General features: G+C 45.0%; 1 protein-coding gene across 1 annotated transcript in view; it reads left to right on the top strand.

Moving 5' to 3' along the window:
• The window catches only part of LOC132821192 (ATP-binding cassette sub-family G member 1), a 66,427-nt gene that overhangs the window by 36,001 nt on the left and 2,840 nt on the right, over window positions 1-27,586 (top strand). The window contains exons 4-13 of the mRNA XM_060833836.1: window positions 435-485; window positions 2,478-2,623; window positions 5,321-5,444; window positions 12,792-12,906; window positions 14,365-14,513; window positions 16,316-16,417; window positions 18,779-18,947; window positions 22,430-22,530; window positions 23,559-23,717; window positions 26,848-26,966. Coding sequence (XP_060689819.1) covers window positions 435-485; window positions 2,478-2,623; window positions 5,321-5,444; window positions 12,792-12,906; window positions 14,365-14,513; window positions 16,316-16,417; window positions 18,779-18,947; window positions 22,430-22,530; window positions 23,559-23,717; window positions 26,848-26,966 — 1,235 coding nt within the window. The remainder of the gene's footprint in view (window positions 1-434; window positions 486-2,477; window positions 2,624-5,320; window positions 5,445-12,791; window positions 12,907-14,364; window positions 14,514-16,315; window positions 16,418-18,778; window positions 18,948-22,429; window positions 22,531-23,558; window positions 23,718-26,847; window positions 26,967-27,586) is intronic.

Genomic DNA, 27,586 nt, shown 5'->3' on the forward strand with positions numbered 1-27,586 from the left:
AGGTTGATTTGAAAATAGCTCTTGAAGGGTTAAAGCCCGATTCAGGTTCTTCCTGAAGTACAAACAGTTCTCAGGTTCTGTTCCTCAGTCTGTGCGGACATTGGTTTTCTACATTGAAGCCACTGTTCAATCTGTTGGGTCTAATTCATGCAACTTTTCTTCATATTACATTGTTTCAACAGCGGGGATTATACTGCCACATTTGCACTCGTGTGGGTATTAATCTGATGTGAATTGGTAGAGCTGAATTTGCTAGTGATAAGCCTTGTGAGGATGCTTCTGGTGGCTAATTTATACTGGGCTGAGTTTCCATCTCCTGCCATATAGCTTCCTCCTCCTAGCATGATGCTGCTCTTTGTGGATGTTGATGGCAAGACTGAAGCTCTTGTCTCAGTTTTACTACAATTTTATGTTCTTTATTTGTTGTCTTTCAGGTTTCAGCTAACCTGAAGCTCCAGGAGAAAGATGAAGGTCGAAAAGAAATGGTGAGTCCCTGTCTCAGAGTTTGAGGTATTTTCTCCGACTGCTTCCACTTTCAAGTTATTTTGCTGATCTTGCCAAGGAGGTGCCAAAATCCAATCAATAAAGCAACAGATTCATTGTGATGGTGAAAGAATCGCAGAAAAAAGTCAAGCATGAAAGAAGGACCTTTGGCCAAAGTTTACAAACTTAGTTTGGATGGATAGATCGAATAGTTGGAGTCTTTTTCCCAGGGTAGAAATGTCAACTACGAGGGGACGTAGGTTTAAGGTAAAAGGGGGAAAGTTTAAAGGAGATGTGGTGGCAGGTTTTTTACACAGAGGATGGTGAGTGCCTGGAATGTGCTGCCAGAGGAGGAGACAGATACAATAGCAATGTTAAAGAGGCAGGGAGACAGATACATGAATAGGAAGGGAGTAGAGGGATATGGATTGTGTAGAGGCAAAAAGTTTTTAGTTTAGAAAGGCTTCATATGTCAGTGTTCCTGACGAAGGGTTTATGCCTGAAACATTGACTCTCCTGCTCCTCAGACGCTACCTGACCGGCTGTGCTTTTCCAGTGCCACACTCTTTGACTCTGTTCCTGTGCTGTACTGTTCTTTATTCTCCTTTGTCCTTTGGGTCCGTCATAGCTCCTCTCTGCAGAATTCAAACCATATAGTTCAGTGTCCTGCTGCAAACGAACCAAACTTTCATTTGCCTGTTGAATAGGTTGGTCTGTCATCTCTAGAAAAGAGAGCACTGAGGGCTGACCTACTAGGGGACTTAACGGTTATGTAACACGCTGATACGTTAGATGTGGAAAGGTACCATGGCTTAAATATTAAGTCTTTGGGGAAGTCTATTGGTAATAAGTTCAAAACAATCTTTCATGGGGATGAGGGTGTCACTGGTGAGGCCAGCATTTCTTACCTATCCCCAATTACCAAAGTCCGAACCAGCCAATCCACAGGGCAGCTAAAGTCAACCACATTTATCTGAGTCTGGATTCAGCAGGTAAGAATTTTTTTTATATTCATTAATGGGATGAGGGCATCACAGTTCTTCCCTAATTACCCAGAAGGTAGTTCAGAATCAACCACAATGCTGTGGAACGGGAGTCACATGTAGACCAGACTGAGTAAGGATGGCAGTTTCCTTCCCTCAGGGACATTAATGAATCGGGTGGGTTTTTCCCGACAATTGATTGATGGTCATCATTCGATTCTTAATTTTTAAGACTTTTTAAAATTGAATTCAAATACCGCAACGTGGTGTTGCAGGATTCAAAGGTGGGTCTCCAGAGCGTTATCTGGGTCTCAGGATTAACAGCCCTAATAATAATATCGCTAGGCCATTGTGGATGACTGAGTTCCTTCGCTGAAGAACGTTAGTGAACCAGATGGATTTTTTTAACAACAAAGCATGTGGTTGTTAAATTCCAGATTTATTTATTGTAAGCAATTTTCACCATCTGCAATAGTTCAATTTACTTGATGCCACAGCACTGGCCTGGCTGTCTGGATTACTATGCAAGTGACATCACCCCCACATCCCTTATGGGAAAGTCAGATGAAATTTGGTTACACCAATTACGTTTACTATGTGATGTACCTGGGTTGTGAAGCACAGAATGAATTAAGTATGGGCTGTATATGCATAGAATAGAATAAAAGATAATGTTGATATGATTAGATTGAGAAGGCTGGAAGGAGGCTTGTGTGGCACATAAACACAAAGTAGCATGGACCATTTGGGCTGAATGGCCTGCTTATGTGCTGTAATTTGATGCAATTTTGTGCCACTACCTTATGTGTCACATTCTGGAACAATTTCAGTTCAAAGTCTCAGTTTACAGGGAGTTCTCTGTGCACCACCTGGTCCGGCTGAGACCGGCCTTCCGAATTTCATCCTTTTTTTGTGACGTTCTTTTCAAAACCAATGCGAAAGACGTGTTATAAGCCTGGCAGCTGCCCTTCTGAGCTGATCTGTTGTGATATCACATGTGTTCCCCGATAGGTGAAGGAGATTCTAACAGCACTTGGCCTCTTAGAATGTGCCAACACTCGGACTGGCAGCCTTTCTGGAGGGCAGAGAAAGCGTCTTGCCATTGCTCTAGAGCTGGTGAACAACCCTCCGGTCATGTTTTTTGATGAGCCTACCAGGTACTTTATTTTTCTTCACATTTCAGTACAAGCTTCATAAATTGTGGATGGAGCAGGCAGTTTTAGACTGGTGTTAATACACAGCCATCGGAACGAACATTGATGCTGAAAATCTAAGCTGTGCTCCAAATACAACCATGAGGCTGGTACACATTGAGGGGGAGAAACATTTAAAATTGAATGGTGCTTCCTCCAGTCACCAGTACTTTGCTCAGTGTTTCGCAAACAGTAATTTACCTCTCTGATCATTCAGTTCATTTCTATCCATGAGTTTTTATACTATGTGACATACCTGCTGTGAATAGCAATTAAAAATTCACTTGAATGAAAAGTGTTCCTGAGAAAAGTTGTTAGAAACATAGAAAATAGCAGCAGGGGAAGGCCATTCTTTCTACCACAGAATGCTGATGGGCCCCGTTCATTAGATATAGTCAAGAGGGAGCTGGATGTGGCCCTTGCAGCTAAAGGGATCAAGGGGGATGGAGAGAAAGCGGAAGTGGAATTGCATGATCAGCCATGATTATGTTGAATGGTGATGCAGGCTCAAAGGGCTGAATGGCCTACTCCAGCACTTATTTTCTTTGTTTCTATTCAGCCCTTCGAGCCTGCTATGCCATTCGTGAGTTTTGAGAAGATTTGTTGCTCAAGTTGAGGCTCAGGATGTAGGTTTGCTCGCTGAACTGGAAGGTTCGTTTCTCAGGCATTTCGTCACCATATTAGGTAACAGGTTCAGTGAGCCTCCAAATGAAACACTGGTGGTGTAGCCCACTTTCTGTTGATATGTTTGTATTTCCATGGGTTGGCGATGTCATTTTTTATGGTGACATCATTTCCTATGGTGATATCATTTCTTGTTTTTTTCTCGGGGGTGGTAAATGGGATCCAAGTCAATGTGTTTGTTGATAGAGTTCCGGTTGGAATGTCATGTTTCTAGGAATTCTCGTGTGTGTCTCTGTTTGGCTTGTCCTAGGATACATGTATTATCCCTGTTGAAGTAGTGTCCTTCCTTCTCTGTATGTAAGGATACTAGTGAAAGTGGGTTATGTTGTTTTGTGGCTAGTTGATGTTCGTGTATCCTGGTGGTAGGTTTCTGCCTGTTTGTCCAATGTAGTGTTTGTTACAGTCCTTGCATGGTATTTTGTAAATGGCATTACTTTTGCTTGTCTGTATAGAGTCTTTCAAGTTCACTAGCTGCTGTTTTAGTGTGTTGGTGGGTTTGTGGGCTACCATGATGCCAAGGGGTCTGAGTAATCTGGCAGACATTCCCAAGATGTTTTTGATGTAGGGGAGAGTGGCTAGGGTTTCTGGACGCATTTTGTCTGCTTGTTTGGGTTTGTTGCTTAGAAATCGGTGGACTGTTTCATTGCGTGCCTGTTCTTTTTGAATACTCAGCAGAGGAAAATCACCCATACAGTGTATTAAAAAAGAACGGGTACCCAATGAACACAGTCCACTGATTTCTGGCAACAAACTCAAATGAGCAGACGAAACTCATCCAGAAACACTAGCCACTCTCCCTTACATCAAAGGCATCTCGGAAAATACTGCCAGACTACTCAGATCCCTTGGCAGCATGGTAGCCTACAAACCCACCAACACACTAAACCAGCAGCTAATGAACTTGAAAGACTTGATACAGACAAGCAAAACTAATGCCATTTAGAAAATACCATGCAAGGACTGTAACAAACACTATATTGAACAAACAGGCAGAAAACTAGCCACCAGGATACATGAACATCAACTAGCCACAAAACAACATGACTCACTCTCATTAGTATCCTGACATACAGATGAGGAAGGACACCACTTCGACTAGGACAATACATCCATCCTAGGACAAGCCAAACAGAGATACACATGAAAATTCCTTGAAGCATGGCATTCCAACCGAAACTTTATCAACGAGCACATTGACCTGGATCCTATTTACCACCCCCTGAGAAAAACAACAGAAAATGACATCACCATAGGAAATTATGTAACACAGGAAATGGTGTCACCACAGGAAATGACATCACCAACCCAAGTAAACCCATACATATAAATAGAAAGCGGGCTACACCATCAGTGTTTCATTTGGAGGCTCACTGAAGATGTTACCTAGCAGGTGACGAAACGTCTGAAAAACGAACCTTCCAGCTCAGCAAGCAAACCTTCATCCTGCTATGCCATTTGTGGCTGATCATCCTGAATACCCTGTTCCTGCTTTCTCCCCATACCCTTTAATCCCTTTATCTCTAAGAACTGTAGCTAACTCCTTGAAAACATTCAATATTTTGGCCTCCAGCACTTCTGTGTGGCAGAGAAGTCCACTTGCTCAGCACTTTCTTCTCTGTCCTAAATGGCCGACACCATATTCTTAAATTGGGACTCCTAGTCAATAGGAAAATTCTTCCTGCCCAGTCCTGTTCGAATGCATCCAGGACTAAATTATTTCATTTACAATTTAAATATAGAGGAATGATCATCAAGTGAAATTCTTCGAGCTGTTAAATGTGAAGATGAGACTGTTTATAGATTTATAGAAAGCAGACTTGTTGAACACTCCCCGTGATTTGTTAGGTAGCTTGGTGGAATGGTGCATCGTAGGTTTGTACTGGAGCGTTGTCACACTGGGCACGGTACTATTGTAGTGACAGTCTAATCTTTACAATTTCCCTTGTCCCACTTTACCATCCATTCCTTTGTTTGCAGTGGTCTGGACAGTTCTTCCTGTTTCCAGGTTGTTTCTCAAATGAAATCCTTGGCTCAAGGTGGGAGAACTGTCATCTGCACCATACATCAGCCCAGCGCCAAACTCTTTGAACTCTTTGACAAGGTAAGAGATGTGTTTTCACTCTTTTATTTGACATAGGAATTCCAGGGAAGATGTCTCTACGGGTAGGAGTGACCAAGACTGAAGGACTGAGCCTCAGAGTGAAGAGTTGCTTAGAACTGAGATGAGGAGTATGTTCTTCAGCCAGAGGGTGGTGAATCTGTGGAAAGTACTGGCCACAGAAAGCTGTGGAGGCTAAGTCATTGAATGGATTTAAGATAGAGATAGGGCGGGTCTTGACTCACAAGGATAACAAGGGTTACAGGGAAAAAAGAGGTTGAGAAACGTTTTAGTCATGATGGATCATAAGATCATAGAAGTTCTGCAGTGTGGAAGCAGGCCATTCAGCCTAGCAAGTCCACACTGACTCACCCAGGCAAATCCCCAGCTTCCCATAGCTAAGCCTCATTGCCTGCACATCCTGGAAAACTGCGGGCAACTTAACATGGCCAATCCACCTAACCTGTACACCTTTGGACTGTGGGAGGAAACCAGAGCACCCAGAGAAAACGCACACAGACATGAGGAGACTGTGCAAACTCTGCACAGTCAATTTAGATTCGAACCTGGGTTCCTGGTACTATGAGGCAGCAGTGCTAACCACTGAGCCACTGTGCCACCCAAATTGTGGGCCAAATGGTCTACTTCTGCTCCTACGTCTAACTGTTGATGACCTTTCTGCACCTTTTTTTTGTGACTAATTAACTGACAAAATATAACTGTGAATGGGCTGTCTGTGGTCCAATTTACATTAAAAGAAAGCGATCATGATTCTCTCAATGACTGTCTTGGAAGTATTGATTCAGATTGTAGTGTTCAATAAAATGTCCACTTTTCTACTGCAGTGGGAACTGGCTGTTCAATCATGTGGCTCACTGTAGTGTGCAGTCAAGCATCCAGTTAGCTAGAGTAAGGGCTCTTGTAGCACAATGGTAGTTTCCCAACCTATAAGCCAGGTGGAGTTCACACTCCCACCTGCTGCAGAGGTGTATCATAACATTTGTGAACAGGTTGGTAAAAATATCGACAGTCAGCAAGAGCCACTCGAGGAATGAGAACCCTGGCTGATTGCTAATGCATCTAATTCAGTCCTTTTCAGGAAGAACTTTCGAGAATTGCTTGGGGCAGCTAAAAATAAAATTCCTAGACCAAAGACAAAAATCTCTGAAAGAGCTCAGCAGGTCTGGCAGCATCTGAGGAGAGAGAAAGCAGAGTTAATGCTTTGGGTCCAATGACATTCTTCAGGTGCTGCCAGATCATGGTGGGAGATAAAAATTCAAAAATAAAATAACGCAAAGAACTGGGGAAGCTGAAGATCCGATACACAGATGGAAATTGCTGAAGAAACTCAGCAGGTTTGGCAGCGTTTGAGGAGAGAGAAAGCAGAGTTAATGCTTTGGGTCCAATGACGCTCTTCAAGTGCTGCCAGATCTGCTGAATTTCTTCAGCAATTTCCATCTTTGTATCGGATCTTCAGCTTCCCCAGTTCTTTGTGTTATTTTATTCTTGAATTTTTATCTCCCGCCATGATTTCTTTTCCAAATTGTCTCAGATCTGGGTCGTCAGCTTACTAAATGGCCCTGTGGGTAGAGGCAGTTTACTGGCTCTCTGTTTTATCACAGCTATTCATAAATTGTAGCCCCTTAACCATAGCTGTTTGAAATACAACAATCCCAGCTTGTGATCTTGAGATTAGCAAATTTGATGAGCTAGGTACTAAGTGTTTTCAGTGCAGTTCCTGTTCTGATTATCTGGTTCATTGCCAGGGATGATGCCAGCAAAAGATAACTGATGCTGTTTTTGCAGGTGATAGCTACTGCTTGGCAGCTGAATCCTATAGCAGTGCCACACTTCAGTGATTCATACCTTGTTGGCATAAGATACACTTCAGAACAAGTCATTACAATTAGGTAGTAATTTCTCAGTAATGGAGAAGCCTTGATGAAGACTCAACGCTCTGTGTGATGGAACCTCGGTGGTTTGACCACAGAGGGGAAGGGATCAAGAAAATCAAAAAGTAGATCCCTGGCTTGGATTTTCAAGGATCTCAATGTCATAGAAAGTAGAGGCAGGAAGGATCTCCACTAGGCTGAGGGTGCAGGAAAGAATGAGTTAACTGAAGATGGGTACCACTTCTTTGAATCCCCCAAATAAAACAAAGAACTGGAAATCTGAAACACAAACAGAAATTGCTGGAGAAATTCAGCAGGTCTGAGATGGCTTTGTGCGTGGGGAATCATGTCTCACAAACTTGATTGAGTTTTTTGAAGAAGCAACAAAGAGGATTGATGAGGGCAGAGCGGTAGACGTGATCTATATAGACTCCAGTAAGACATTCGACAACGTTCCCCATGGGAGACTGGTTAGGAAAGTTTGCTTTCATGAAATACAGGGAGAGCTAGCCACTTGGATACAGAACTGGCTCAAAGATAGAACACAGAAGGTGGTGGTGGAGGGTTGTTTTTCAGACTGGAGGCCTGTGACCAATGGAATGCCACAAGGATCGGTGCTGGGTCCTCTACTTTTTATCATTTATAAATGATTTAGATGTGAACATAAGAGGTATAGTTAGTAAGATTGGAGATGGTACCAAAATTGGAGGTGTAGTGGACAGCAAAGAAGGTTATCTCAGATTACCATAAGACCATAAGACATAGGAGTGGAAGTAAGGCCATTCGGCCCATCAAGTCCACTCCGCCATTTAATCATGGCTGATGGGCATTTCAACTCCACTTACCAGCATTCTCCCCGTAGCCCTTCCTCGAGACAACAAGAATCTATCAATCTCTGCCTTGAAGACATTTAGCGTCCCGGCCTCCACTGCACTCTGTGGCAATGAATTACACAAGCCCACCACTCTCTGGCTGAAGAAGTGTCTCTGCATTTCTGTTCTGAATTTACCCCCTCTAATTCTAAGGCTGTGTCCACGGGTCCTAGTCTCCTCGCCTAATGGAAACAATTTCCTAGCGTCCACCCTTTCCAAGCCATGTATTATCTTGTACATCTCTATTAAGTCTCCCCTTAATCTTTTAAACTCCAATGAATACAATCCCAGGATCTTCAGCCATTCCTCATATGTTAGACCAACAATTCCAGGGATCATCCGCGTGAATCTCCGCTGGACACGTTCCAGTGTCAGTATGTCCTTCCTGAGGTGTGGGGTCCAAAACTGGACACAGTACTCCAAATGGGGCCTAACCAGAGCTTTATAAAGTCTCAGTAGCACATCGCTGCTTTTATATTCCAACCCTCTTGAGATAAGTGACAACATTGCATTCGCTTTCTTAATCACGGACTCAACCTGCATGTTTACCTTTAGAGAATCCTTGACTAGCACTCCCAGATCCCTTTGTACTTTGGCTTTACGAATTTTCTCACCATTTAGAAAGTAGTCTATACTTTTATTCTTTTTGCCAAAGTGCAAGACCTCGCATTTGCTCACGTTGAATTCCATCAGCCATTTCCTGGACCACTCTCCCAAACTGTCTAGATCCTTCTGTAGCCTCCCCACTTCCTCAGTACTACCTGCCTGTCCATCTAACTTCGTAACTTACAACAAGATCTTGATCAGATGGGCCAATAGGCTGAGAAGTGGCAGATAGAGTTTAATTTAGCTAAATGCGAGGTGCTGCATCTTAGGAGGACGTATACAATTAATGGTAAGGTTCCCGGAAGTGTTGCTGAACAAAGAGACCTTGGAGTGCAGGTTCATAGCTCCTTGAAAGTGGAGTCACAGGTAAATAGGATAGTGAAGAAGGCATTTGGTATGCTTTCCTTTATTAGTCAGAGTATTGAGTACAGGAGTTGGGAGGTCATGTTGCAGCTGTACAGGACATTGGTTAGGCCACTGTTGGAATATTGTGTGCAATTCTGGTCTCCATCCTATCAAAAGGATGTTGTGAAATTTGAAAGGGTTCAGGAAAGATTGACAAGGATGTTGCCAGGGTTGGAGGATTTGAGCTATAGGGAGATGCTGAACAGACTGGGGCTGTTTCCCCTGGAGCATCGAAGGCTGAGGGGTGACCTGATAGAGCTTTATGAAACCATGAGGGGCATGGATAGGGTAAATAGATAAGGTATTTTTCATGGGATCAGGGAGTCCAGAACTAGAGGGCATAGGTTTAGGGTGAGAGGGGAAAGATGTAAAAGAAATCTAAGGGGCAACTTTTTCACACAGAGGGTGGTACATTATAGAATGAGTGCCAGAGGAAGTGGTGCTGGCTGGTACAATTGCAACATTTAAAAGGCATTTGGATGGGTATATGAATAGGAGAAAGTGAGGACTGCAGATGCTGGAGATCAGAGCTAAAATATGTGTTGGAGATTATGGGCCAGGTGCTGGCAGGTGGGACTAGATTGGGTTGGGATATCTGCTCGGCGTGGACGGGTTGGACCGAAGGGTCTGATTCTATGCTGTACATCTCTATGACTCTATGACTCAATGGCAGCATCTATGGAGAGAAAGCAGAGTTAATGTTTCAGGTGCAGTGACCATTCTTTTGAATTCCCACCCTGCCCCAGTGTTTGGAGCACTAAGGACAGCATTAAATGGGAACTGTACCAAGTGGAGACATTTAAATGCTGGGTAAATAACATTGTGATGCCTTGAGCCTCATTATTGTGATGGGTATCACTGAGTGAAATCTTGCTTCCAAAACTAGCTGGCTGGTAGGAGCTATCAGAGAGTGCTGTCAGATCGGAAGAACTGGATATGTAGAGCTAACGGCATTTATCACCCACTGTCGTAATTGGAAGTTAAAACTCACACAACACCAGATTGTAGTCCAACAGGTTTGGAAGCAGTAGCTTTCAGAGTGCTGCTCCTTCATCAAGTGGTTGTAAAGCAGCACCCGAAGACAGAATTTATAGCAAAAGCTTACAGTGAACAAACATAGATTGTTGAATGTATCATTGTATCTCTATAATCGTTTGCTATAAATTCTGTGTATTATCTTCCTGCTTCACAACCACCTGATGAAGGAGCATCACTCTGAAAGCTAGTGCTTCCAAATAAACCTGTTGGATTACAATCTGGTGTTGTGTGAGTTTTAATTTTGTCCACCCGAGTCCAACACCAGCTCCTCCAAGTTGCAATTGGAAGTAATTTGTCTTTTTTTAAGAAGGCAGTCATCAGACCAGAAGTCAGGATGAGTTTACTCTTTTGTTACTCGGTAGTTTGCGATGTGATCGTCAATTCTTCATGTAAGCTCAAAGCAGACTTCCAGTTGACTTTACCACCACATTTATTCCTATTATGAACATGATGGTACGACTACAGATTATACTGCTGTACAAGTTCTAATCTTCTAGAGGCTAAATACATGTCTACAGTTCCCTCAGAGACTCCACTAGATATTAGTTAAAAGAATCTCTACACTGTGTATTAAAACTGATGGAAATGATCCCATTCTTGCCCTCCTCCCCACATTCTAACAAGAGCCACCGACCCTACCAAATGTGTCCAACTGGAGTCCATTCGGTATACGTGGAAAGAGTGCACACTCTGAATTACATTAAAGTGAGAAAGATTGTTGAGGGAAAGGTGTTTTGTAGCCACCCTCAGCTGCTGCTTCTTCTTGGCTAAGAGTTTATTTACGGTGGAACTCCCAACTTGTGCTCCATTATAAACCACTAAAACCAACTTAGATATTATAGCATTGAGGCATCGAGAGCAGAAAAGCCAGGAGGTTTTGTTAAACCTGTACAAACTATTGCTACAGCCTGGCTGCAGTATTGTATTCAGTTTTGGGCGCTGCACTCCAGGGAGGCTGCGAGGGCAGTTACGAAGGGTTCGAGAGAATAGTTCCAGATTTCAACTATGTGTACGGGTTGGACAAGCTGTGCTTTTCTACTGAGAGAAGAGAGTTCTGAGAGGAGATTTGATTGAGGTATTCAAAATCCTGAGGGGTCTGCACAGATAGGGCGATGCCTTTTTCACACAGAAGGTGGTGGGGATCTGGAATATACTACCTGGGCAGAATAATTGAGGCAGGAAATTTTTAAAAAGTACTCGGGTAAACATTTGAAGTGTCATAACTGTCGAATCCCAAGTGTGGGAAAGTGGGTCTAGTCTGGGTGGTGGTACATTTTTGTTGAGAAGTTTAGGTTACTTACAGTGTGGAAACAGGCCCTTCGGCCCAACAAGTCTACACTGACCTACAACCCACCCATACCCCTACATTTGCCCCTTACCTAATACTACGGGCAGTTTAGCATGGCCAATTCACCTGACCCGCACATCTTTGGACTGTGGGAGGAAACCAGAGCACCCGGAGGAAACCCACGCAGACACAGGGAGAACGTGCAAACTCCACACAGTCAGTTGCCTGAGGCAGGAATTGAACCCGGGTCTCAGGCGCTGTGAGGCAGCAGTGCTAACTGCTGTGCCACCATGCCACCCACCAAGTATGCCTCTGGAAAGGCACAGCAGGTCAGGCAGCATCCAAGGAACAGGAGAATTGATGTTTTGGGCATCATTCCTGATGAAGGGCCTATGCCTGAAGCGTCGACTGTCTATTTCTTCGGTTGCTGCCTAATCTGCTGTGCTTTTCCAGCACCACACTCCCGACCCTAATGTCCAGCAGCTGCAGTCCTCACTTTCTCCTAGTTTTACATTTTTAGTGGGCAGATTCAATGGGTCAAAGGCTGTACGATTCTATGATTCAGTGATTCTGTGATTTAGTGATTCTATGATTCTGTGATTCAGTGATTCTATGATTCTCTCAGTGATTATGTGATTCTATGATTCAATAATTCTATAATTCAGTGATTCTATGATTTAGTGATTCTCTCAGTGATTCTGTGATTCACTGATTCTATGATTCAGCGATTCTATGATTCAACAATTCTGTGATTCAGCGATTCTATAATTCAGTGATTCTGTGATTCAGTGATTCAGTAAAAATTCTGCGATTCAAGATCCAAGATTCAGTGATTCTATAAAACTGTTCCTGTTAGTGGAAGAGTTCAAGAAACTGAGGGCTTGCTTCAGGGTGATTGGCAAAAGATGCGATGGCAACTTGAGCGAGTGGTTAGGATCTTGAGTTTTGGGGCCTTTTGGTGATAGATCCAGTTGTTGCCGTCAAAACAAAAGTTAGATAATTCTCCAAAAAGTGAAGCATTACAGGAAAAAGGGAAAGGATGAGGAGTGGAACAAAGTGATGTGTTCTTGTAAAGAATGATGGACTGAATGGCCTCCTCCTGTGCTATTCGATGATTCTGAGATTCGCAGAGTAAGATGGAGCAGAATAGCCTTTAATGTTTAGACCACACCGAGTAATAGGGGCTGAGACATGACCCAGTGGATGTCTGCTGTTATTTACATATGTGTTCCCCTTTTGTCTTAATCAGCTCTATGTCCTCAGCGAAGGGCAGTGCATCTACCGTGGAAATGTTTGCAGCCTTGTCCCATATCTGAGGGAAATCGGTCTGCACTGTCCCACCTACCACAACCCTGCTGACTTCGGTATGAACTGACATTATCACGGAGAGTGTTGATTTTCTTCACAATAGTACTGTAGAATATTCCACAACTGCCCTGAGAGGTCAGGTGAAGCCTTGGTTTACATTTTGCTTGAATAGGTGTCACCACTGTGCACCACTAAAGATGGGTGGGTGAGGGTCGGACCTGAGGAAACTTGGAACAGTTAAATATGTGGAACCTGACTCCAATATGTCAGATTTCAATATGCTCAAGGGTCCTATCGCTCCATTGTGGAATGAACAGACTCAAATTAGGCTCTCTTATTACTGAAGGGACTCAGATTAAAATGGATAATTATCACACTCATCACCCAGTGCCTGACTATGCCCGTCCCCAATCTGTGACCACTCTGCTCAGCCTAATCAATGCCAGAGGTGCTAGTGTAGTGATAATGCCACTGGGACTGGCTACCTGAACCCCAGAGCAGTCTCCTGGGCTCATGGAATTGAAATCCACCATGGCAGTTGGCACAAGTTGAAATCAATAAAAGCAAACTGGAATTTCTAAAGAAACTAGCCAAAGGATGGCAATGCAACCACTGTTGATTGTCATCGATAACTGTAGCGTCACTAATGTCCTTTAGAGAACTTCAGGGGTAGAGGATCTGTCCTACATTTGACTCCAGATCCACAGCAACATGGCTGATTCTTAACTGCCCTTATGGTGATTAGGGATGGGAAATAAATGTGATCCAAGCCCCGACACCCACGTCCCTTGAGCGAATAAAGGAAAGAATGTCCCTGCCCAGCCCCAACATCTGATCACCCACATCATTTCCACCCCTGCACTTCAAACACAGCCTCTCTCCTGACTGCTTGCTGATCACAGCCTCCCATGTGTTGTCTCTTCTCTCTCTCGTGATTGTGACCTCTCTGCGTCTCTCAGCATCCCCATCATGGCCTCTCTCTCTCTCTCTCTCTCTCTTCCCTCCCAACCTTCACTTTCTGATGGGGGTCTCCCTTCTCCTTGCCTCCCCCAGCCTACTGCACTCTCTGTCCACCTTTTTTCCCCACCAGCCAGGTTGTCCCTTTGACCAGTGCTGCTGAGCAGGGAAAGATACCAAAGGTTGTTGCTTTTAAGATTCCCTTGTCCCCTTCCCCACTGAGTTCCTCATCTGATTATGTTCTTTCCACCCCTACTCTTCGATAATGTAATTATCAGGACTATAAGATGCTGGAGTGAGATTTTGGGTTTACTCCTTAAGCAAGAGAGATCTGAGCAAACTCAGCTCAGCCAGACTTGGGAAATAATTCCCACTTGGTACTTCAGATGGCTTTGTATTTTGCTGAACTTATTAATGGGAAGAGTTTAACCTTTGGAGAAATAAAATCATTCGGATAGCAACAGTAGCTTCCCAGCAGTCTCTCTGTAAATCTAATCACTTCTGTCACTTGAGATTTGATGGCGACACTTGCTAACACATCATGCTTGTTTCCATAGTGATGGAAATCGCATCCGGTGAGTACGGTGAGCAGAACCCTCGGCTGGTGAAAGCGGTGCAGGATGGGAAGTGTGATACTGACTGTAAGCCGCACGAAAACAAGGACAAGGATCTCAACCCTTACCTCTGGCATCGGCCATCTGTTGAGGTACAGTAACCCCTGACAGTGAGGGCAGATCACATCCCTGAATAGGAACACAGCCTGCTAAAACATTTCGCCCAGCCCTCGCTAGGGTGAACCAAATTTCACACAGCCCTTACCACTTATGCCACGGGAGAGAAGAGTGGTGAATGATTGGCGGGTTGACTGTGGGGTGAGGTGTTGTCGTGGCAACAGGGCCTTTATTTTCCCTTAATTTCAATTCCTCTGCCAATGAATTAAGTATTTATTACCAAAAGGGTTTCACCACCTTTGTAACTCTATACTTGACTGTTCCCCCCGCATCCCATCAATTGACATTTCAGTTATTTCTTGCCTTTGCTGATACTTCCATTCAGTATTGTTTAATGATGATGCAGGAGAGGAGGTAGCAACTATTTCCTGTGCTTTCATTTATCCAGGCAAGAACAATGTCCACACCATGTTGGTAATTACATTTCCATGTAAAATAACATGGAGTCCCCGTGATGACTCACTGCCACACGATATTGGTGCATTAAGGTGCCAACGTCCATGTGACTTAACCTCAGAGGAGCATGATGCCCCATGTTGAGTCCTCGATCTTGAATGAGGAGGTGGATTGGGTGGCGGGGAGAGCTCAGGGACTAATAATTCTGCTGCTGCTGCTGCTCAGCCTTGCTCCGTGAAGGAATTTGATTGGCTGCGATTTCGTTCTGAATGGGAAGGAGTGATCACAACGTAAAACTAATCACTCCAGCTCACACTGAATCATAGGCTCAAACAGAGGGGCTGGTCTGTATCCTTATCTTCCATGGTGGATTTGGTTATGAGGGGGGCATTTAATTGGGGGCGATGGTGGCAGGTGGCATGTTCCTGCCTTCACTTGATTACATCTGTGGCCAGGAAGGTATTGTCACGCTGTCAATAATTTAGGCCCCTTCGCTGGCAGTGGGTGGGCCTGTCATTGCACAGGGGGCGTTTATGCATGCTGGGTTGTTTGTGTCTCCCAGAGAGGGAGGCTGGATGTGGCCAGACTCCATGTTAAAAGGCAGCCAGAGCTCAATTGTGGGAGACGGAGTCAGGAAGAAGCTGAAAGCCAATCCCCCTGTGCTCCCTGCTGAGCTCCCATTCCCTATTTCCTGTGGACCCTACCTCAGAAAGGGCCTCCTGCCATCACTTTCTGCTGGCCTGACCATTCCATGATTCTGGACGTCCTCAGTCACCACTCCTCTGTGGCTTCGGATTGGCTGCAGCTCCTGGCAGGCTCCTAGTCACGGGTCCTGATCCTGTGGAAGACCCTGCAGATGACCCATTATTTGCCCAATTGGCTATTAATTTTTCTCAGGCCTTCTCCAAGGAAGGTGACAACTCTCCAGCCAGAGAGATCCCTGGGGCCTGCATAAAATTCCACCGCTTTTGAGGTGATTGAGAAGTATTGTTAATGTAGAGGAATTCATCCTCGTATTGAGTCTGAGGTCTTTTTGAGAAGCAGAACAGAGGCAACATTTCCGCTATAATCAACTCGCTCAGAGAAAGTGAGAGATTTATTTGTTGCTCAGAACCTGATGTTTTAATCATGTGTTAGACGCAGGTGCAAACAACCTTGCATTAAGAGTAGAAGTCAGTGACACATAGCATGGTAGTACTATTCTGAATCAGAAGGCCTACATCTGTACCTGTAGATGTTTAGTGTGAAACTGAAAGGGAGGTCAACCTTGAGACGTGTCATCTCCTGTCTTGGCCCTTTTCTAACTCAAGAGCGATACCAAAGATCATGTGACAGCCAGTAATAATTAAACAGGGCTGAGGTTCTTCTTTCTGTTGTGCAGGACCCATCTCCCTCAGAGGGTTGTCACAGTTTCTCTGCCAGCTGCCTCACCCAGTTCTGCATTCTCTTCAAAAGGACCTTCCTCAGCATCATGAGAGACTCAGTAAGTACAGTGCTTTCATTTACTGGACTAGAAACAGTGCTCAAAGTTACTGTGTAGTAGCTGTGTCCAGGCTGCAAGGAACAATCATACCCTCTCATATTCGGTCATGATACTGGGGAATACCAGCAGCCTTGTTTCCTTAATTGACTTATCAGTCAATGACAGCATTCTCATTTACTCACATTTCGTCCCTTGGGTCTGTTTCCCCATTCAATTGTGTCACGACTTATCTAAATCTTACCTCCACTTTTAATATCTTTGCCAACAGAATCCATCAAAACATGTTGACAATATGATGACCTGTTCCATCTTCTTCCTCTTGATTGCAGCTTACATCCTCTGTTCCCTTAAGTACACCTGCTCCTCCCTCCACTCCACTATCAGTTAGAAAACCTCCAGCCATTGCAGTGCCTCACCCTCTCAGGTTTGGTTGCATTCAAACAGTTATCCCAACTTCAAACAAGACAAAACACTAGAGTGCATCCAAATGTGTGGGCTGCTGGAAAAATGCAAAGTCATTGTGTCTAGCCCAGGGGATACAATCTTGTCACAATAATTAATTATCAAGGTGACACAGAAGACATGCCAAGGTTCTACATGAGCAAATGTTTGTAATAGAAAATGTTGGCTCCCATTATAAAAGTGTCATTCCAGACAGCAACCAGATATCCTCAATGTAGGACACACAGCCATCCATTACAACAGATTGCATCCCATAAAGTGAAGCTATGCAACTGTGTTATGATATTGTTGTAAGGACTAGATCATGGTGCATATCCACCAACTGTTACCTTAATGTAAAAAGACAATGTACTTATATATGTTCATCAGAACTGGTTTCTTATTCTTTATATGAATAAAGAGGCATGTATTATACAGGTAGCAGAAAAGCAGAATACCTTTAAGACAGCTGATAACAACACTAAATGTGACACTTTGGTATGAGAGGTGTCCATCTTCCTGTCTGTGCTTTCAGTTAGTCAGCAGGTTGCCAGTCTGATAGCTAGTTAGCTATGCATGTATTGTAACATTAATCCAAGTCTGTAGAAACCTCAACAATATATGTAAAACTGAGGTTGCATCTTAGTGTGCAGGCATAATTGTGAATAAGTGTACAGATATCTGACTCAGTTCTAAGGATTAGAACAAGTATACACTATTTCAAATAGGAGGAAAGCCCTTTAGGACTGAGATAAGGAGAAACTATTTTACTCGGAGTTGTGAATCTTTTGGATTTTCTGATCCAGATATTTGTGGAAGCCCAGTCACTTGAGTATGTTTAAAGCAGTGATTGACAGATTTCTGATCATCAGTTAGGTAAAGGGATAGTATGGAAAATTGCATTGAAGTGAGTGATCAGCCCATGAATGACAGGACAGGTTGGATGTGTTGAATGACCTGCTGCTCCTGCACCTCTGCTGTCATGTTACTCATTTCCCTGGAGCGACGGAGGCTGAGGGGTGACCTTATAGAGATTTATAAATTGATGAGGGGCATGGATAGGGTAAATAGACAAAGTCTCTTCCCTGGGGTGGGGGAGTGCAGAACTAGAGGGCATTGGTTTAGGGTGAGAGGGAAAATATATGAAAGAGACCTAAGGGGCAACGTTTTCACACAGAGGGTGGTACGTGTATGGAATGAGCTGCCAGAGGAAGTGGTGGAGGCTTGTACATTTGCAACATTTAAGAGGCATCTGGATGGGTATATGAATAGGAAGGGTTTGGAGGGACATGGGCAGGGAGCTGGCACGTGGGACTAGATTGGATTGGGATATCTGGTGGGCATGGATGAGTTGAACCAAAGGGTCTGTTTCCGTGCTGTACATCTCTATGACTCTAAGTGCCTCACGCTGTAGTAACTGATTGTCTAAATAAACTAAATATGATCAGTTAGTTGGCATCTTGGAAGAACAGACAACAATCACTTTCCAGCTCAGGGGTGCCTTAGATTGTGAGTATGTGGTGTTTGTAATTTATCGATGTTATGGCATCATGACCAATTGTATAACTTGAACAATAGATTGTAGATTTTGAATTTGGTGTAAGGAATACCTTATACTGTATATATAAGATCTCTGCCTGGCATTACCTTTGTCAATAAGGAGGAAAATAGCTGAGAGTAGAGAGGAGAAGGTGAAGAGGATATGTGCTGTCATAAGTTAGGAATTCTTTCCATCGGGATACACCTTAAGCAGTGATTTAAGTCGCACATGGTCTTTTGATGATCATAATCTCAAAATTGGGACTGGATCTCTTATACAGCTCATGAAAACTGTTCAAATTTTTTACTACGATCTGATCAATCTCAAGTCTGACTTTTTTCTTCAAAATGGGTTGATACCACATTCTTTATCATCACCAGGTTCTGACTCACCTCCGCATCACCTCACATATTGGGATTGGTTTGTTGATCGGTTTGCTGTATCTGGGCATCGGTAATGAGGCAAAGAAGGTGCTGAGCAATTCGGGATTTCTCTTCTTCTCCATGCTCTTCCTGATGTTTGCTGCGCTAATGCCCACTGTCCTCACCTGTGAGTATCTTTTCACTCGAGCAGTCGACTGAGTGAGAATTTCTGGGGCAGCTGCTATCTTTCTGTTCAATCCTTCACAGAATGGGGGCATTCCTGACAATTTAGTGCCAATCCCCTTCCAACTGAGTGGCTCCACTAAGGCATTTTAGAGGGAGTCTAGAGAGTCAACTGTGGGCCTGAAGCCACATCACCGGACCAAAGAGGGATAGGTTGACATATTTCCTTAAACTGTATTAACAAATCATCTCCTCTCTTAACGAATCTTATGATTACACATGTCGGTCTTTAAGTCCAGATTCCTTCAATTTAATTCCCCAGATGCTGTGCTGGGTTCGAAACTCATGGGGCTGAATTGTTTTTGGTGGGTGTTAGGACCCTGATATTGGACGTCCCCACCCCGATGGCGTCCGGGTCCTTCCCACCTGTACGAATTTGCCACAGACAACCAATTACTGGGTAAATCTCCCTTTAAACGCAGAACCACCTTCCTTTCAGTTTTCAAATGATCCATTGCCTCCACTGTTTCCGTTTTCAGTCATATTTTTTCAGGTCCTCCTTCCTTGGTAAATATTGATGTAAAAAAAAAACTCATTGGAACATAGGATTTGGGGCAGGATTAGCCCATTTCATCTTTTGAAGTTGCTTTGCCATTTGTTAAGATCTGGTGTAGTCTCGATCCCACTTTCTGATCTGCATCCACGTCCCCCATGACCCTTAACTCCATTATCCATCAAATATTTATCGAAATCAGCTTTGAATAAAACCCTGCCTCCCCCCATTCCTGGGGAATCAAGTTCCACAGACTAATAACCCTCACAAACAAATGATTTCTCCATTTCAAAAGGTAGATCTCTTAGTCTAAAACATTGTTCGAGTTAGTTGAAGGGGTAAATGTCGAGGAATGGGTCTGGGGTGGGTTGCTCCTTGGAGGCTCGATGTGGACTTCTTGGGCTGAAGGGCTTGTTTCCACACTGTAACTAATCTAATCTAGTCTCTTCCACAAGCTGAAAAGTTCTTCAAGTATTCATCTGATCAAATAACTTGTTAAGGAGGGCAGAGTGGTGGACATGATCTGTATGGACTTCAGTAAGACGTTCGACAAGGTTCCCCATGGGAGTCTGGTTAGTAAGGTTAGATCTCATGGAATACAGGGAGAACGAACCATTTGGATACAGAACTAGCTCAAAGGTAGAAGATAGGGTGATGGTGGTGGAGGGTTGTTTTTCAGACTGGAGGCCTGTGACCAATGGAGTGTCACAAGGATCGGTGCTAGGACCACCACTTTTCATCATATATATAAATGGTTTGGATGTGAGCATGAGGTATAATTAGTAAGTTTGCAGATGACACCAAAATTGGAGGTGCAGTGGACAGCGATGAGGGTTACCTCAGATTACAACAGGATCTGGACCAGATGGGCCAATGGGCTGAGCAGTGGCAGATAGAGTTTAATTCAGATAAATGCGAGGTGCTGTATTTTGGAAAAGCAAATCTTAGCAGGACTTATACACTTAATGATAAGGTCCTAGGGAGTGTTGCTGAACAAAAAGACCTTGGAGTATAGGCTGAAAGTGGAGTCGCAGATAGATAGGGTAGTGAAGAAGGCCTCTGGTATGCTTTCCTTTATTGGTCAGAGTATTGAGTACAGGAGTTGGAAGGTCATGCTGTACAGGACATTGTTAGGCCAGCTTTGGAATATTGAATGCAGTTCTGGTCTCCTTCCTATCGGAAAGATGTTGTGAATCTTGAAAGGGTTCAGAAAATATTTACAAGGATGTTGCCAGGGTTGGAGGATTTGAGCTGTAGGGAGAGGCTGAATGGGCTGGGGTTGTTTTCCCTGGAGTGTCGGGGGGTAAGGGGTGACCTTATAGAAACTTATAAAGTCATGAGGGGCATGGATAGGATAAATAGACAAAGTATCTTCCCTGGGGTCAAGGAGTCCAGAACTAGAGGGCATAGGTTTAGGCTGAGAGGGGAAAGATATAAGAGAGACCTAAGGGGCAACTTTTTCACGCAGAGGGTGGTGCGTGTATGGAATGAGCTGCCAGAGGAAGTGGTGGAGGCTGGTACAATTGCAACATTTAAAAGGCATTTGGATGAGTATGTGAATAGGAAGGGTTTGGAGGGATATGGGCTGGGTGCTGGCAGGTGGGACTAGATTGGGTTGAGATATCTGGTCGGCATGGACCAAAGGGACTGTTTCCATGCTGTACATCTCTATGACTCTATGTCTTGCTGTGGATGTTTCTCAACCTCTCTGTCCCAGCCAGATCCATTACTATCTACTTACAGTTTACAAGCAGTATAAGATCGTTGGAATCTTTCTCTTAAGTGGCTGCCACTATATTGTTATACTTTCTTTATCACATGATTCCTACACTGCAAATAGAAGATAACTAGCCCATCAAATCTGCACTGACCCTCTGAAGAGCCACCCAGATCCACCTCACCCTCAATCCATCCCCGTAAGCCCACATTCATCATGACTAATCCATATCCATGGACACTACCAGACAATTTACCACAGCCAATCCACCTAAACTGCACATTTTTGTGGGAGGGAAGCAGACCAGACACAGGGAGAATATTAAAACTCGACATAGACTCCACTCCACCTATGACTGGAATCGAACCTGAGTCCCTGGCATTGTAAAGCAGCAGTGCTAACCACTGAGACACTGTGCCGTCCCACTTTGACAACCTTTCCTCCTCAATGCTACTCTCAACCTATTGTATTTGATCCATTGTATCAGTGAGGAATCACCTGATATGCAGCACTCACCCTCCCCTTGTATTGGATTAATTACGAGACTCATTGTTTTTCAACTGCTTCCCTCTAGGGAAGTCTCCTTCCCAAGACCCTGCTGCGGAACATTTTCTGGGCATAGCAACGTGTTTGGAACAGCATACCACATTCCTGAGTAGAATCCCTGACCCATCAACCTTCAAACTCAGCTCTGTGGCAAAATCTGGCCCCATCTTACAAACTCTATCACAGGACTTTCCACTGCCCTATCAAACCTGCTGCCCTTCCATTCCCTATATCTCTTGATTAGCTGTGACGTACACACCAATTTGAAAACAACTTGTAAAATGATTGCAACCTTTCTGGAAGGGGAATTTGGACTGAGGGTTGAATTATCTTTAACCACATTCGCACGATTCAGCACTTGAATGCTGTTAAGTTGCATCGTCAAAAAACAGTTTGCCCTGGGGAGAGGGATTTGTTGAAATTCCTTTTGCAGCTACCATTGCAGTTCCTCACTGATTAGTGTTTTGTGAATGAAATCATCAAGATGTGCTTCTTAGTGCATCATTATGAAGTAAGACCCTCCTCGACCATTTCTGTTACAAAATGGTTGGTCCTGAACCCTGTCATTAACAATCCTGGGAAACGCAGGGGTTGCAGGTCAGTAACTGAAACCTGAACTAACATGTGGCATTGGGATCAATCTGACTGGGTTGCTTTCTCTTTTTTACAGTTCCACTGGAGATGGGAGTTTTCCTTCGGGAGCATCTAAACTACTGGTACAGCCTAAAGGCCTACTACCTGGCAAAGACAATGGCAGATGTTCCCTTTCAGGTGAGGCCTTGGTGAAAACTACTTATCCGATGGCCTGAAGATTTACTGGTTTGTCACTCCAGTTAGTTACTGTTGTAACTCCTGCTCACATGTACTTCTCTTATCCCGTCATGATTCTAAACACCTCAATGATCAGCCCTCTTCTAATGATTTTGTTTATTCATTCATATGATGTGGCATCACTGACTGGGCTTATATTTATTACCTGTCCCTCATTAGAATTTGAATGGTGATGGTGACACTCCTGACTTCAGTTACTACAGCCCTTGATGTATGTACACACACACACACACACACACACACACACACACACACACACACACACACACACACACACACACACACACACACACACACACACACACACTGATTCATCAGAAAAAGGCCCTATCATATGTGACTACAAAAAGACCAATAGCCCAGATCAGACCATGACAGGGTGTGAGGCTCACACACACTATCAGAGGCCACAGAGGAAGAAGCATGACCACTGAATCTCCTCGTTTTCAAAGCACAGGACTAATAAATAAATGAGTACTTGGCTCATCTTTGCTCATAGAGTGAGCGTCTCACCACAGCTGCCAGCTATTTCTTAAAATAAACCCGACTGAACTATGCCAGAGACATTTTGCATAATTATAATTCCTTGTTGAGAAACATCCAAATTTCACTGTCGACTTTACCTTTCTCTTCATTCGAACCTACTCCCCTCTCATTCTGGTCAGTCTGATTTGAAGCAGATATCATGGACACGGATATGCACTCATATCCTTTCAAGACTGAACAGGCCACATTTATCCCGTTTGTTCTTGTAAATCACTCCTGCTTCTTCCCATGTTCCTTACCTGCTTGATCTCAGCTGGAATAATGCCAGATCTCATGGGATGGGAAGAGAAGGGAAGAACAGGAATGGTGGGGTGGTGGAATTGGGTGGAGCTCTTATCTGTATCTAAAAGCACGGGACAGAAGGGTTAACACATGTGGATGGAATTCTGTTGAGAATTGATTGCTGTGATTTGGTTTTTTAGGTGATGTTTCCTGTGGCTTACTGCAGCATCGTATACTGGATGACATCACAACCATGCGATGCTCTGCGTTTTGTTCTGTTCGCAGCTTTGGGGACTATGACATCATTGGTGGCGCAGTCTTTGGGTCTCCTGATTGGAGCAGCATCTACATCCCTGCAGGTCAGAGGTCCTAGGTTGATACTTTGCAACTGACAATTACTTCTCAGCTGTTCACTGGTGTTCCAGCTTTGGCCCACTGGTTACCGGGGTCCCCACTTTGGCCCACTGGTTACCGGTGTCCCATCTTTGGCCCACTCGTTACCGGTGTCCCCGCTTTGGCCCACTGGATACCGGTGTCCCCACTTGAGCCCGCTGGTTACCGGTGTCCCATCTATGGCCCACTGGTTACCAGTGTCCCTGCTTTGGACAATTGTTTACCTGTGTTCCTGCTTTGGCCCACTGGTTACCGGTGTTCTCGCTTTGGCCCACAGTTACCGGCGTCCCTGCTTTGGGCGATTGTTTATCTGTGTCCCGGCTTTGGCCCACTGGTTACCAACATCCCCACTTTAGCCCACTGGTTACCGGTGACCCTACTTTAGCCCACTGGTTATCGGTGTCCATGCTTTGGCCCACTGGTTACTGGAGTCCCCGCTATAGACCACTGGTTACCAGTGTCCCCGCTTAGGCCCACTAGTTACCGGTGTCCCGACTTTAACCCACTGGTTACCGGTGTCCCAACCTTAGCCCACTGGTTACCGGTGTACCCGCTTTGGCCCACTGCTTACCAGTGTCACTGCTTTAGCCCACCGATTACCGGTGCCCCCGTTTTGGCAATCTCGTTGCCGGTCCCTGCTTTAGCCCACTGGTTACTGGTGTCCCCGCTTTTGCCCACTGGTTACCTGTGTCCCTGCTTTAGCCCACTGGTTATTAGTCTTGTGGCGTTAGCTCACTGGTTACCGGTGTCCTGGCTTTGGCCCACTGTTTATTGGTCTTGTGGCGTTGGCCCACTGGTTACCGGGGTCCCTGCTTTGGCCCACTGGTTACCGGTGTCCCTGTTTTGACCCACTGGTTACCGGGGTCCCCACTTTGGCCCACTGGTTACCAGGGTCCCCGCTTTGGCCCACTGCTTACCGGGGTCCCCACTTTGGCCCACTGGTTACCAGGGTCCCCGCTTTGGCCCACTGGTTACCGGGGTCCCCACTTTGGCCCACTGGTTACCAGGGTCCCCGCTTTGGCCCACTGCTTACCGGGGTCCCCACTTTGGCCCACTGGTTACCAGGGTCCCCGCTTTGGCCCACTGGTTACCGGTGTCCCCACTTTGGCCCACTGGTTACCAGGGTCCCCGCTTTGGCCCACTGGTTACTGGTGTCCCTGCTTTGACCCACTGGTTACCAGGGTCCCCGCTTTGGCCCACTGGTTACCGGTGTCCCTGCTTTGACCCACTGGTTACCAGGGTCCCCGCTTTGGCCCACTGGTTACCGGTCTCCCCGCTTTGGCCCACTGGTTACCGGTGTCCCTGCTTTGACCCACTGGTTACTGGGGTCCCCACTTTGGCCCACTGGTTACCAGGGTCCCCGCTTTGGCCCACTGGTTACCAGGGTCCCCGCTTTGGCCCACTGGTTACCGGTGTCCCCGCTTTGGCCCACTGGTTACCAGGGTCCCCACTTTGGCCCACTGGTTACCGGTGTACCCGCTTTGGCCCACTGGTTACCTGGGTCTCCGCTTTGGCCCACTGGTTACCAGGGTCCCCGCTTTGGCCCACTCGTTACCGGTGTGCCTGCTTTGACCCACTGGTTACCAGGGTCCCCGCTTTGGCCCACTGGTTACCTGGGTCCCCACTTTGGCCCACTCGTTACCGGTGTGCCTGCTTTGACCCACTGGTTACCAGGGTCCCCGCTTTGGCCCACTGGTTACCTGGGTCCCCGCTTTAGCCCACTGGTTACCTGGGTCCCCGCTTTAGCCCACTGGTTACCGGGGTCCCCGCTTTAGCCCACTGGTATCTCTGCCGATCGCCGTCCCTGCTTCAGAGGCCCGGTGTCCAATGCCGAGGGAAGTGAGGAGAGTGGGGGAAGAAAACTGAAGAAAAGGACTGGGCGGAGCAGAGGTGATCCGGGTGGAGTATCCCACTCTGCCACCATCTTTCCGGAAATGCCCTGACTGATTCCTTTTGATTTCAGAAGTCTCTTTCTCTCCCCACCTCACTTCATCTCACCAGCTCTTTTTCTCCATCTCTTTCTGTTTCCTTTTCTTGCTATAATTTTCTCTGTCTCTCCCCATCCCTCTCTTTCTCCCCAACTTTGTTTTCTCTCTTTCTCTCTCTCTCTCTCTGTCTCTCTGTTTCTCTCTTTCTCTCTCTCTCCAACACATCTCAATGTCCTTCATTTGGAATTGTATGTGAAGGTTGTAATGTTGTGGTATTACCATTGGGCTAGTTATCCAGAGCTCCCAAGTTAACATTGTGGGGACATAATGAATCCCGTCGTGACAGATTGTGAAATTTGAATTCAATATCCACAAAGAATCTGGAATTGAACGCTAGTCTAATGAACGACTTGTGACCTTTGTCATAAAAACCCATCTGTTTCGCAAATGTTCCTTAGGGACGGAAACCTGTTGCCCTTATCTGGTCTGTCCTACATATGATCCCAGGCCTCAGCAATATTGACTCTTCACTGCCCTCTGAAATGGTTGTGGCCAGTCATTCAGATCAGTGGGCAATAAATATTGGCACTGTCTGTGACACCAAACACCAAGAACAAATTTTCCATGGATCTGTCAGAAGTTATGCTTCTGGGCTCACAGCATAGATGTAACATCCCCAGTCAGCCACATTTCAAAGGGTTATATTGTTAGAGATTTAAGATTAGATTAGATTCCCTACAGTATGGAAACAGGCCCTTCGGTCTAACAAGTCTACACTGACCCTCCGAAGAGTAACCCATCCAGACCCATTCTCCTAACCTATACTTGCCCCTGACTAATGCACCGAGCACTATGGGCAACTTAGCACGGCCAATTCATCTAACCTGCACATCTTTGGACTGTGGGAGGAAACCGGAGCAGCCAGAGGAAACCCACGCAGGGCTATGGGGGAAGCATGGGATGAACTAGCGAGCTCTTGTGAAGGGCCGAAAAGCCTCATTCTGTATTCTGTTATAATAAATAGCATTCCTTGCCTCGTCATCTCCATCATGTTTCCACTTGTCACCAAAATACTCTTTTTGACCCCTTTTGTTCATGGCAAATACTGCCCCAAATTTAGCCATCAGTTGGTCTCATCATGAATCAACTCGTTTCCTTCTGTCTGCAGGTGGCAACGTTTGTGGGTCCCGTCACTGCCATTCCTGTGCTGCTCTTCTCTGGATTCTTCGTTAGTTTTGACACCATTCCCAAGTACCTCCAGTGGATGTCATACATTTCTTACGTCAGGTAACCCGAACATATTGGGTTTTTTTTTACAAAACATGAAGGGGTATCACCATTGACACCCAAAACTAACGGCTTAGATGGAGTTGGTCTGTTTAAAAACCTTCTGTAAAGTTGGGATGATTGAGTTTGCTCATTTTGAACAGCAAGGTTGCCTCTGGTGGAGAGGCCTAGGCAATAATATACAAGCGCTAAAGATGAGGCTATAAAATGGGCACTAGTTCTGAAATTGTTGAAAGGCTGTTGGGGGGAGGGGGGTGGTGAGATGTTGCCTATAAGTATTTGTTAGAAAGGGACTATTGTTTATCGGTGCAGATGGAGTTTTAAATAATTAACTGCCTGACAGGATCAAGTGATTCCTGTGTTGATTGAGCATGAGTCTAAAGTTGAACAAGGGAGATGCAAAGATACATCAATTATCATTCAGTTATATTCCATTCCCTTTGTGATCAGGAGACTTTGATTGGCTACACAAGGGCTCCTTAGCAATTGGTAGGATCCATTATGTGCCACGATAAAGCATCAGTTAAGTCATAGCAACTCACCACCTAATTGGAAGGTTCTGAATTCAAGTCCCATTCCAGAGACATGGGCATGTACTCTAAGCTGACACTCCCAGTGTA

Source organism: Hemiscyllium ocellatum, chromosome 12 (genome assembly GCF_020745735.1).
Source record: "Hemiscyllium ocellatum isolate sHemOce1 chromosome 12, sHemOce1.pat.X.cur, whole genome shotgun sequence".
NCBI lineage: Eukaryota > Metazoa > Chordata > Chondrichthyes > Orectolobiformes > Hemiscylliidae > Hemiscyllium > Hemiscyllium ocellatum.